The 12,890-nt window shown below is 39.7% G+C and overlaps 1 protein-coding gene across 1 annotated transcript; it reads right to left on the bottom strand.

Moving 5' to 3' along the window:
• Window positions 1–4,016: 4,016 nt before the first annotated feature.
• LOC113310460 (cellulose synthase A catalytic subunit 3 [UDP-forming]-like) lies at window positions 4,017–10,983 on the bottom strand. Its single transcript, XM_026559154.1, has 15 exons — window positions 10,710–10,983; window positions 10,519–10,595; window positions 10,191–10,386; window positions 9,876–10,093; window positions 9,541–9,655; window positions 9,247–9,448; window positions 8,521–8,787; window positions 8,020–8,365; window positions 7,794–7,931; window positions 7,303–7,428; window positions 7,007–7,219; window positions 6,497–6,758; window positions 5,840–6,042; window positions 5,233–5,583; window positions 4,017–4,980 (listed from the first exon to the last, which is right to left on the bottom strand). Exons 2-15 carry the CDS (start codon window positions 10,528–10,530, stop codon window positions 4,396–4,398), a joined length of 3,234 nt encoding a protein of 1,077 aa, XP_026414939.1. The 5' UTR covers window positions 10,531–10,595; window positions 10,710–10,983; the 3' UTR covers window positions 4,017–4,395.
• Between the last annotated feature and the right edge of the window lie 1,907 nt (window positions 10,984–12,890).

A 12,890-nucleotide genomic window follows, 5' to 3' on the forward strand; every position in this document is an offset into this window, starting at 1 on the left:
ACGAACAGTCAGGTCATATTTTTCAACCAATTCATTAATAATAATGGCCTCATTGACCTAGGATTCCAGGGAGATGAATACACTTGGTCCAACAACTAAACTGATGAAGGATTCATCATGGAAAGACTAGACAGGGGATTGGAGACTCAGTCTTGGATGGACAACAATACCACTGCTCTACTCCGACATCTCCCAAGAATAGGATCGGACCATGCTCCAATACTGCTGATGGAACGAGCCATGCCGAGAAGAGAATCTAAACTTTTTCGTATAGAGCACTTGTGGTTCCTACATCCTCAAATGAAAGAAATTGTCATCACAACTTGGCAGCAACATCAGGCAATGGAGGTGGCACAAAACCTTCTCCTAAGAATGACGGAAACAACAAAACCTCTGCTACATTGGCATAAAAAGACGTTTGGCCATCTGCCAGACTAATCCGTGAAGCGGAATTCCAGATACAACTGGCACAAGCGAAGTGTGCTACAACTGTAGGAAATGAACTTTTGTTCTGGCTTCAACACGAAAAAGAAACAAGAAATTCTCATCTCATGTTACTACACTGTCACGACAACTATTGGAAGCAAAGATCTAGGGTGGAATGGCTTCAGAATGGTGACCTCAACACAAGGTTCTTCCAGAAAAAAGCAACGATTAATGCAAGAATAAACTATATCTACCAACTGCAAGATCCCAACAACAGGTGGATATATAACCAAAGACAAATTGCTTTGATGCTGATACAACACTATGAGCACCAGTATATAGCCAACCCAACTCAGGGGGACATGCAATTGTTCACTCACATCACACCAAGAATCTCTAACTTCCACTGCATGAAATTAATGAAGCAACCCACAATGGATGAAATACGTGCAGCTTTGTCTGGCATCGGACCGGAAAAAGCTCCGGGACTCGATGGGTACACAAGTAAGTTTTTCAAGGTTTACTGGGATACCACTCATACGCAAATCATTGATATAGTGGTAAATTTATTTGACAAGGTAGAACTAGCAAGTCAGTTCAACCATACCAATATTACCCTCATTCCGAAAAATGAAAACCCTTCAAACCCTAATGACTTTCGACCCATTGGGTTGTGCAATGTAGTGTACAAAATTATTTCGAAAATTCTAGTGGATAGAATTCGTCTGATTCTACAATTCATGATAAGCCCATCTCAAAGCGCATTTATCCCCAATAGAGCCATTCATAACAACATTGCAATTGCAATTGAGATCTTCCATCACATTCGATCGACCAAACCCACTCAAAAACCAAAAATAGCCCTGAAACTAGACATCAAGAAGGCTTATGACAGTATAGATTGGGGTTTCATTAGACAAACCCTCACATCTCTAGGGTTCCCAACAAAGTTTGTTGAGTATCCGATGCTCTGTATGACATCGGTTACATATTCCACCAATATTAATGGATCTCCACAGGGACACATCAAGCCATGCAGGGGGCTACGACAGGGTGATCCGTTGACACCATATATTTTCATTATGTGTGCTGAGATACTATCAACCAATTTGGCCATTTTGGAGAATGATGGAAAGCTGACGGGATTGAACATCTCGTCAACCACACCGCGAATCTTGCACCTCATGTATGTTGATGACTTGCTCATTACATGCTCCGCTGATCAGAACACCTACGACAACCTCAAACAAATTTTACACACTTATTCAACGTCAGCAGGACAAGAAATCAGCAGGCACAAATCGATCATTATACACCATCCACATATAAGCCAGGATACAAGAGATTGGCTCTCGAGCACCTTTGACATTCCTACCACTCACAACCCGCCTAAATATTTAGGAGTTGAATTCAAACAGGGAAGAAATTCTTCTCCCATATTTGCTCAACGCTGCAAAGACTAGAGAGGAAGGTCCAAGGCTGGATGGCAAAATGTCTCAATCAAGCAGGACGCTGGCAACTTATCAACTCGAGCCTCCTACCAACTGTCAACCATGTAATGCAAATCCAACTGTTGCCAGCACATGTACATCAAAAGATTGACAAGATTGCGAGAAATTTATTTTGGGGCCATGACAAAAACACGAGGAAACTACGCATGATTAGAAAAGAGAAACTCAATCTACCAATCAAGTAAGGAGGTTTGGGAATCCGGAATTCAAGGAAACATAAATTTGCACTTCTAGGTAAGAGGGTCTGGCAAATACACGCCAACCCAAATACTATATGCAACACTATGTACAAGACAAAATATATGCAACATGATCATATACTGAAAAGCATCCCAAAACCACCAGTGGCAGCTAGTCCGGCTTGGAAAAATCTTGCCAAAGTGGTGCCTTTTGTGCAGGCCAATCATGGAATCCAAATAGGTGACGGCGCTTAAACCACAATTAATGAGAAGTGGATACCCATGCAGACAAACACAGTTTCATATGGCATCACAGGAGACAATCTGGTTAGTACATTAATTGAACCTCACTCTTATACTTGGAACATTAATTTGCTCAACCAGATTTTCACACCCACGGTGAGAGATGTTATCAGAGGCACACACATTTCAAACCCCTCGACCCCAGATAAACCAATTTGGCCTCACGCCAAAAAGGGACAATACACAGCACTATGAGGTGCTAATTAAAATCCAACCCAACAACATCAATGCACAACCTCAGGTCAACCACAGGCTTCATGAAGAGTTTTCCAAAACGATTTGGAAAACAGACTGTCCCCAAAAAATCAGACTTTTCTTGTGGAAAGTCAGCCATGATGGATTAGCCACCTTGTCAGCACTGCAACATAGGAACATCACCGACAATGATTGTTGCCCTATTTGTAACCTCCAAACGGAGACCGTCCAACATTGCCTTTTTACATGTCCTAGAGCCAAGCAGGTGTGGGAACTTTGGTGTGCTCAGTACAACTCCAACAATGGGACTCACAACCCATATGATGGCTTAGTACTTCCACCACACCCAGTACCAGATACTATTGTCAACAACAACAACAATGGCATTGCCCATAACACGACTTTACATCGTCATCGTGTCGTTGTGTAAGCACCATCAAACTTCAGCGAGTTCTTGAATCTGAAATCCACAAGACAACACTTCACAACGTGTTGCTTCATGATATGGAACATATGGCTAGCAAGAAATGCGAAGGTCTACAACAACATCATCCAAACTCCAAATCAGATCTTCCACATCTCGACCATGTTAGCACAAGAGTACAAGCGGGCAATTAAACACAAACTACTCAACCAGCCAAGAATACAGCAACCAGTTGACCAACAAACAAGAAGAACAAGTATCAGAGTTATCTGGGTTCGATGGGTAGCACCAACTACGGGATGGATTAAGATCAATACGGATGGAGCGAGTAAAAGCCAGCCAGGAGGCCAGCCAGAAACTGCAGGTGCAGGATGGATATGCAAAAATTCACAAGGAGAGGTCATAATGGCTATGGCAGCACCAATTGGGAAAACATCAGCGTTGGTGGCAGAAACGTGGGCCCTACTGATGGCCATTAGAATGGCTCAGGCAAAAGAATGGAAGAATATCCTTTTTGAATCAGATTCCACGGTGCTGGTGGCGATGATCAATCAGGACAACTCACAAGCCCCTTGGATCATTCAGACAATGATGAAGGAAATCCACTGCCACCTTCGTCAAATTCATAGGTACGTAATCGCGCACGTGTATAGGGAATCAAACCAGGCGGCAGATGGATTGACAAACTGCGCAGCATTGAAATAGTTGCAAACGGGAAACAACAACAACACAAACTTGACCACTAATATATGGGATCACACATGCCCAAATTTCCACAATGTAATTGTAATGAATGACTTGATGGAGACCTTGTACCCAGAGAAATAATCTCTTAATAAAGTAGCTACTTCTTTCAGGAAAAAAAAAGAATTCCATCCACCACCCTTGATATAAAGTTTACATCATTGAATACTCCAAAAAGGTAACATGAATTATAATGGATAATGGGAAAAAATGGAAAAAAGGGAGACAAAAGAGTATGTAAACATTATAGGCTTTATAGCTAATGAACAAACTTGATGGCGCAAAAATACAAACACCGCATCGCAGTGTGCAAGTCCACTTGTAAATTTATAATTTATGAAAAAAAATTGAACCTCTTCCTCATACTTGAATTCAAAGTAGCGTGAAACTACAAGGATAATTTTAGAACACTTGGGTAAAGAACGAATAATTTTCTGAATTTCTAGTAGATTGAAACTACAGGGATATGTTTTGAAACACTTTGGTACACAAGGAATAAATTTCTGAAGAGTAACAAAGAATTTTAGACTTCTAGTCTAAATCGTACCTGATTCAGCTTGAGCTGCTTTTAGCCTTCAAAAATGTGTATATCAAATCATAATTTTTTTTATCTCTAGCAGTTGATTCCACACTCTTTAACATCTGGACCAGTTACTCTGGTAGTGAAGGGATCGACACGAACCCATAACAAAGAGAAGATCGAAGCCAGAAGAATCGCCCACACAACCACAATTGTTGGTGTTCGGTTCTGACGTCCCATTAGACCCTTCAAGAAAGGATAGAGATGAACAATCACCCAGAAAGAAAAGAACAATTTTCCAAAAAGAGGACCCCATGACGAGTATCCACTGTTGACTGCGTAAGAAATACCGGCGACACACCCAACAAGGTTGATTATGAGCAAAGTTGTGGGTGGAATTAGTAATGTAGTCCATTTGAACAGGTAGAGCTCAGCAAAATCCCCATCTTCATCTGATGCCTTGGAGGTAACGGTGAAATTTGTGTCGATACCAGCAAGGACTTTGAGAAGACCCTGGATGACGGCAAACAGATGGGATGAAACACCTCCAATAACCCAAAACTGTTCATTTCTCCACCACTCGTCTATCCCAACACCACTCCATCTCATTTCCAATATACCAGTGGCAAAGATGGAAAGAAAGAGGGAAAGAAACCAGATACTAGCAATGTTACTAATCTGCAATCACAAAATGTCAGTAAGTTATAGTGATACTTAATCCATATTTAATCTACATAATAATTCAACGTGGTGCCGAACGGGTGAAGGCTAACCAAAGCATTCCCAAATGCAGGGTTCAGACAGCACACTTATCCCAGAACCGACTTTCAGTTTTGATCAATGCTAACGATGAACCATAATTACTAGTATTATCGTGTATTCTGGTTTTGGACAGTTAGATATGAAGAGAAGAACAGTGGTTTACGTTACCTCTGGGATAATGAACTTTCCAGTGAGCAAACAGACGGCAGGTAGCGTACAGTATGCCAGAAGGGGGAGGGAAGTAATTGGGTAGATGGTGGTGTTGATGTATGCAAATCTCTCGAGCCATTTCAACCTTCCACTATATCCGTACCATATGGGGCAATGCCGACTTAGAAGAATCTCGACTGAACCAAGAGCCCATCGAAGCACTTGGTTTAGACGATCTGAAAGATTGATGGGAGCAGATCCCTTGAAGGCTGCAAGAGGAGGCATGCAGTAAATCGACCGCCAACCACGAGCATGCATCTTGAACCCTGTGAGAATATCTTCTGTAACAGACCCGTAAATCCATCCTATCTGTAGAATTCATCAAAGCTCGTTAGAAACCTCAAGAAATGTGTGGAGCTAACTTTAGATTTTAGATAGGACGTAATGTTTACTTCTACAACTAACTTCATTATGCAATGAAGTGATATATAAATTCTCAAGAAGACTCTGAGGATAATTTATAAGGGATTAGGTGATTCTTATGTAATTTCTACTAGTATATGGAATGGGAGAAAGAAAAAAAAGAATTCAACCAAAGCAAAAAGGGAGAAATATGAGCACCCACCTCAGCTCCCCAGTCTGACTTGTCTTCATATCCACAACTAATGACATGAATAGCTTCTTTCAGAAGAACCTCAGGAGTTGCTGAATGAGGAACACCGCCGTTTTCCATCAATGTAGATGCAACAAATACTGCTGATTGGCCAAACCTTTTTTCCAGGGTCATCTGAGACATAAGCAATGACTTCTCATCATCAAATCCAGAACCTGGTTTTTCAAAAAAAAAAAATCAAATCTTATATATTAGATTGAAAAAAATATATAAATAACAAAACTGAAATGACCAATTCGGGTACTAAGTGTTGAAAATCATTTGATGGGGGTGGGTAGGGACGTAGGAGGATTAGTTAACTTATGAAGAAACCCATTTTTTGAACTGATATTAAAATCCAATGATTCCACAAGACATATTAGGAAGCACAGGTACTCCTATACTTTATCTATCACCATATTTAGTGTAAAACAGGGCAAGTGAGCCTAGTAAGAGAAGGTAACAATATTTAATCACTATATACAGTGTAAAACAGGGATAAAGTGAACCTAGTAAGAGAAGGTAACAATACTATAGAGAAGGTAATAAAGGAAACAGAAAATCGATGAAGAAACTCCCAGTTATAAATTTATCTAGCAGAAAGAAACGTTTAAGAAATAACTGGCCTACCTTCAACTCCCTCTTCTATATCTTCTAGATTAAATACTGGCACAGTTGGATCCCCATGCTTGCCTGATTTCTTCTTGTCGGACGTCTTTTTAGATTTGGAAGTCTTCTTTCGTGATCCACCGCAACAGGAGTTCAAAAACCCTAGTTTCTTATGTTTAGGCTTAATGGGAGGTTCATAACCATATAATGCTGTTCTGTTGAAGACACATCCTGTACCCACATAAACAGGGCCTTGGATACCATCTAAGCCTCTTAAATTGATCTGGAAACCAAAAACAAGAGACCTATCACAATACTAGCAAGCAAAAAAATGTGCAGACAAACACAGCAGTCCAGTTTATGTCGTACATGGATGCAGTCTTTGCTCTAAAACTACAAAAGAATGAAACATATTGATAAAGAGAAATGTATCAGCTTTGGTAGTTTCCAAATCTGATAAATTCATAGAGCAAATTACAGCCTGGACAAATTACAATTTGTAAGTGGATTGTTGCGCCAGAAAGAACTTACATCGAAGAACACAGTATTCCTGTTGGCATACCGATCATTTCTATCAATTCCATCAAATCTCTGAGGAAATTGCACATAACAAACAGATTTTCCGAGGTTTGGGTCCATCATAAAACACATAGCCTCTCGCAACGCCTTGCTGTTGTTTATGTAGTGATCACAATCAAGATTCAACATGTAGGGTCCATTTGTAAGGACTGCTGACACCCGAACCTGTTCAGCAACAGTTAGGCTGCTTGTCACAATAATATGACAAACTTTAGATGAGTTCAATCAGTAGGTATGTGACTACTTACAAGTGAATTCATTGCACCGGCCTTCTTGTGGTGTTGGAAGCCTGGGCGTTTTTCACGAGAAACGTAAACTAACCGAGGTAGCTCATTACCATCAGTATCAAGTCCTCCACTATGACCCAAGAAAACCTGCAAACAGTGACATTTTTCAGTTTGAGGACACAATAAAGCTGATGGAAGTGTGACCCAATCTGACAATTGCATTCTATTAATAACCAACACCAGCATACTGCATTTAAATAAGGAGAGAAATAAACCGTGGGAAAAGGAATTATGAAACTGAGAAACATATGCTGAATCATACAATAGAAAAAGAACACTCTAAACAGTGAAAATGCACATTTGACACAAAAACTTCATATCTATATAAAAAGTGATCAACTGAACTGATAAGTACACGTTTTACGAAATATGATTATTCACAATTAAGGAATTGATTAACCTAATTAAAATCTGGAATGGACTTAACAATAAAGAATAGAAAATGTACCGACCTGGATCATTCCTGGATGATCTCTTGTGTTATTTCCAGGCCATGGTGTTCCATCTTGCATGACCCATCCTTCATCAGGGATTTTTATTGCTTTTGAAACAAGACCATTGACACGAATCTTAAATTCCTCGTACTCTCTCTGTAACATACAACAACAAAATAAACAATGTGAGGGAGGGACAGAGTGACATGGGAACAGAGAACAGAGGGATATATGCGCTAAGAACCTTCATTGCTCTGCGATCTTTGACAAATGATGGATGAACTTTATCCTTCAGGTAGTCAACCTTCTTGGCGAAGTACCACTCTGGAGCTCGAGGTTCGATACTGTATTTCTTGCAGAAAGGAACCCATTTTCTAGCGAACTCAGAAGTTTCAGACAGGGCTTCAAATGTCAACATTGCAGCTCCATCATCAGATACATAACAAGAAACTTTGTCGACTGGGTAGTCAACTGCAAGAATAGATAGGACAGTATTTGCTGTGACAAGGGGAGGCTCCTTTAAAGGATCGACAGTACTGACAAATATGTCCACAGAAGCAAGTTGTGATGGCTCTCCTTCTCGTTCATATCTGTTATCCATTTTACACTTCATCAGAGCTCTAAAAAATTCGAAAGAAATGATGGGATGCTGTAGTGGCAATTTTCAATTGTGAGCAATGACAAAGACACATTCCTCTGGAGATCAATGACACTAGATAAATACCATATCAGAGAAAATGTTTACCTAATAGAGAGCCTGTCAAGATACGTCTCACGGTTTATTGGGAGCCATTTAGGAAACTGATCCAGTATCCATGATATCGCAAACCATATCTCACATATAACAGATGTCAACCACAAAGGATAGGCATTGGGCACAGGATTTGTTAAACGGTAGTGTAAGAAAATGCAAAGAACAACAAGACGCACGACAATAACCATCCGATATGGATTAATTCTCGAAGACGCAATAGGTATCTTTCTTGAAAGAGGCTGGCGCGCTTCGTCATTCCTATAAGTTAAAAAAGCAACAAGTTAACAATCAGGAACCAAGTTATTCATCAGCACTCTCAGCATGTCAATGGAGATGGAGTCATGGATAATATTACATAGAACTTCTACTTTTTATGAAGCAATTGGATTGTGACTTAGATTTGCTTTTCAGACACTGATAGGAATATGACGGTCCGGGGTTGGTGTTTGTGCGTGTGCCTGCAGTTGGAGTATGAGACAGACTTTTTTGGTTTGGATTTATACAGTCGACGGATATAAAATCAGATCTAACACTGCTCTTAACAAATTAAGGCCCTTGTCTCATTTGCATCATGCAAATTTTCCCATAACGCCAAGAGGAGATAAGCTACTAAATGTACACCCAAGATAAACTGAATATCTTTTTGTAAACGGCTAGAGTCTGGAACTTTCTTCTAAATTAAGAAAACCACATGTAAGCAAGGGTTAAAAACTCAACAGTAAGGCATCATCCATAAATACGTCAGTGCTCGCATCAATATCTCCACCACCCCGGCCTTCAGAGGCAGTTTGAGCAGCACTCATAGGAACAATGTTCCTCTCCTGTTTAACCTTCCACCCATCAACCCTCTCTTTCCAGGCTACATTACCAAACCCTTGTGAACCAAACTCCCTTACTGGATTTACAACCCTAACATTAGCTGCAGAAGGAATTCCCCATCAGAAGTTAGAGTAAGTAATTTAAACAACCAACACATAAATTAAAAACACTTTAGACATGTGAATTACATACGTGATTGATTAGCATCAACTGAATATGGAAGCGAACGAATTCGCTTCCCTCCACTATTATCAGGAGATGCTGTGGAAAGACGGTCAGGAGATGCCACTGACAAATCTCCTGAAACCTGAGAAATAATATCTTAGTTAATAACCACTTACTCCAATAACTCAAACTGTCAGAGAGAAGTAACAACATATTTACAGAGACCCTGGAGTCTACGTCTAAAAAGGGTGAACGCATTTTCAGAGAATCTAACACAGACTTGATTACAATCTACAGCATTGTGATTGCTCATCATATAATGGATGGTTCATGTATTACTAAATGAATAAATTTAGACGTACCATCTGACCACTAGTGAGCCTAGGAATATCATTATGAGAAACTTCTTTGTCATAGTTCGGAGCGGCAACATCCTCTCCTCGTCCATAAGTCATGTGCCAGCTGAGCATTCGTTGAGCAATCTTCTGTTTTTGATCCTGATTCTCAGATGGATAACTGAAATCACTAGCTACGTCATTTGCATCACCATCTTCTTCGTCGCCACGAATTGGAGGACTTCCTGGAATTTAAATATTGCAACCCAGATCAGATTATTATATTTTTTTCAAACACTTTGAATGCACCAGAAAAAGACATATGATCTCTGGTTAACAAACCTTTAATTTTCTTGTATTTAGTTTTGCACTGAGGGCAAGACTGGTTTCCATCTTTCCTCTCGTATTCATAACAAGGTCTACAGACCGGGAATGCACAAACATCACAAGCAACAAATAGTTGTCCATCTGAGATTCTACCAACATCATCACCACAGATCTGACAAACCTGTCCTCCTAGATTATTCACATGTTTTGCCTGATTTCACAAACAATTGACTCAAATTTAGCAACATTCACATCCATTCGAATACAAAACTAGATCTGATTTGATTGAACAGACAATAAAAAGAACTAACACCATAAGCAATATGTATAACAAAATACTAACCGTGGCCTCCATTTGAGACCAGGAGATCTCTTTGACCTCCAACGAAACTCAAAAGAAAACTTCTCAAATGCACATTCCTACAGTGGAACAATAAAATCTGCGATTACTATGAAATGAATTTCCATAAAATAATGAGAACTTGTACCAAATGTTGATTCAAATTCAAAGTAATAAGAATCATAATGGTGTACCTTGTAGACGGTGATGCAAAACAATGAGAATCCCCGCAGATGAAGAATTTGATCTGTATCTGCTTCTTGATTCCCCTGGGAAATTTCCTTCACACTCTCCCTCTCTACTTTCTAATTTATAAAAGGAGAGAGAGGGAAAGAAATCAAAGAGGAGGAAGAGACAGTTTCAAGTCCAAGCTGTAAACTGTGAAGTCCACCGACATTAGAGAGTGTGCGCAGGAGACAGAAAGAGACAGTGACGTATGGTTCGACACCGCCGTCGGTGTGAGACCAAAGGATCCGCTACTGCTGCTAGATTTAAAACTTCTTAAACTACGCAGAGGCCCCAAGCCCAAAACTACCTACCGGAGTATTTTAATAACCTAGTTTAGTTGGGGGCATAACTTCTAATTGGGGGCCATGGAATTTTGTTTGCCCCCCAAAATTTTCAGGGGTGTAAATATCGCAATATGAATATACAATTTTATCCTTCACTAATTGAAAATCAGTTTCACTAATTAACTATCCTAATTAAGGTCCCTAATCTATATATCCTAATTAAATCAACGAGAAAATCAGTTTCTCTTTTCATCTTCATCTTCCTCTCCTCCCTTTCTCTTCTCCACCTCCACCATTAACGACTCCATCTCCACCGAGGAAAATTCTTCGAACCGATTCATCGCGTAATCGTCGATGATAAAACTTTAATCGACGATTAACTTCTTCTACAAATATGGCTAAAACAAAACAAACCGCTCGCAAAGCACTTCAAATTCCTAATTTTGTAGATACGGTGAATGCAAAGGTGTACGGGGGAAAACGCACCTCATATTCGATGTTTTGGTTGCTTTTTGATTGTGTAATCGAGATTGGTATCTGAAAAATAGAAGTTACAGAGTGAGAGTCGTTAGTATCGAAGAAATAATACCCTAACGACTCTTACATTGCATGCTTTTTCTATGAAAAATCGTTAACCTGTTAGTGTAAATATGACGACTCTTGTTCTGCTACTTCGACCTTTTGTGTCCTAGAATAGAGTCGTCGCCCTATTAGGTTGAAGATGACGACTGTAGTTTGACGACCCCAAATTAGTGCGTAACGACTCTGGGTTGAACTTGAACTGCCTTCTGTTGGAGAAAACGATAGAGTGGTCAGTAGTATATAATCCCTAGACTAGAGTCGTCAGTAATCTATAATCCCTAGAGTCGTCATCTCTTTTATAGGGTCGGCAGTTACTTGCTTGACGACCCAAGTTTAATCTTTAACGACCCTTTAAGGACCAAAATCATCCTTACTGTCCAATTTTTGCAAAGAGTCGTTACCTTATAAATTACAGTCGTTACTTTGTAATGAATAGTCGTTAGTTTGTTAGAGCATATCATTGACGACTCTTTAACTGATAGAGATAAAGTTGATGTCTTATATAAAAAAAATCGTGTTTGGAATGTAGTGACAAGAAAACGAAAGACAAGGTTGAAATCACGATAACTCCTCCTTCGAAACCTCCCCGCAACGATAAATACTTACTTGCCGGTCCATTGCGCGGAAGAAGGCCTAGTGAGGTATCATTTTCTATCACCGAACCAAGAGGCAGTAAGGTGGTGGTCGAGGTCGAGATGGTCGACTTCAACTTATGTTAATTTTACTTTATGAATTGAACTTAAGTGTGTGTTGAAACAACTTCTGTGTTTGGTTTGGAGTTTTTGTTTCGAGTACTTTTATGTTTGGTAACTCCTGTGTTTGTTGAAAATACTATGTTTTCAAGTATGCTCGTCAGAACCATGTAGTACTCCAATGCAGACAACATTTCTCTTCCTCATACCAAGGGTCGTCATCTTCGTTTTATAGTACTTTGACGACCCTAATTGTATTTACCACTTCAACACACAGAGTCGTTAATATCCTCAAATAGAGATCTAACGACCATTTTTCTCAAAACATCCAGGAGATGGAAAGCATATTTCTGGATAGAGTCGTCAGTGTTTATAATATTTCTGGATAGAGGCGAAAAAAGACTAACGACTCTGCGTGACCTAGCTGAAAGAGTCGTCAATGTTCATCAAACAACGCTAGCGATTTTTCATAACATGTAAAAGTTGCAGGTGAAAGTCGTCAAAATAATCTCAAAAAGGCTGACGACTACAGAGAGTCGTTAGTTTATCCTACACCCGACTATAACGACCCTAAAACTGGATGTTTCAA

This window comes from Papaver somniferum, chromosome 9 (assembly GCF_003573695.1).
Source record: "Papaver somniferum cultivar HN1 chromosome 9, ASM357369v1, whole genome shotgun sequence".
NCBI classification, from domain to species: Eukaryota; Viridiplantae; Streptophyta; class Magnoliopsida; order Ranunculales; family Papaveraceae; genus Papaver; species Papaver somniferum.

What these genes read in the sequence shown, in the direction of transcription:
- LOC113310460 (XM_026559154.1), bottom strand. An exon ending in ATCATCCAGGAATGATCCAG is followed by an intron (nt 7,429 to 7,793) that starts GTCGGTACATTT and finishes CACTGTTTGCAG; the next exon opens with GTTTTCTTGGGTCATAGTGG. An exon ending in GAAAGTTCATTATCCCAGAG is followed by an intron (nt 4,981 to 5,232) that starts GTAACGTAAACC and finishes TTGTGATTGCAG; the next exon opens with ATTAGTAACATTGCTAGTAT.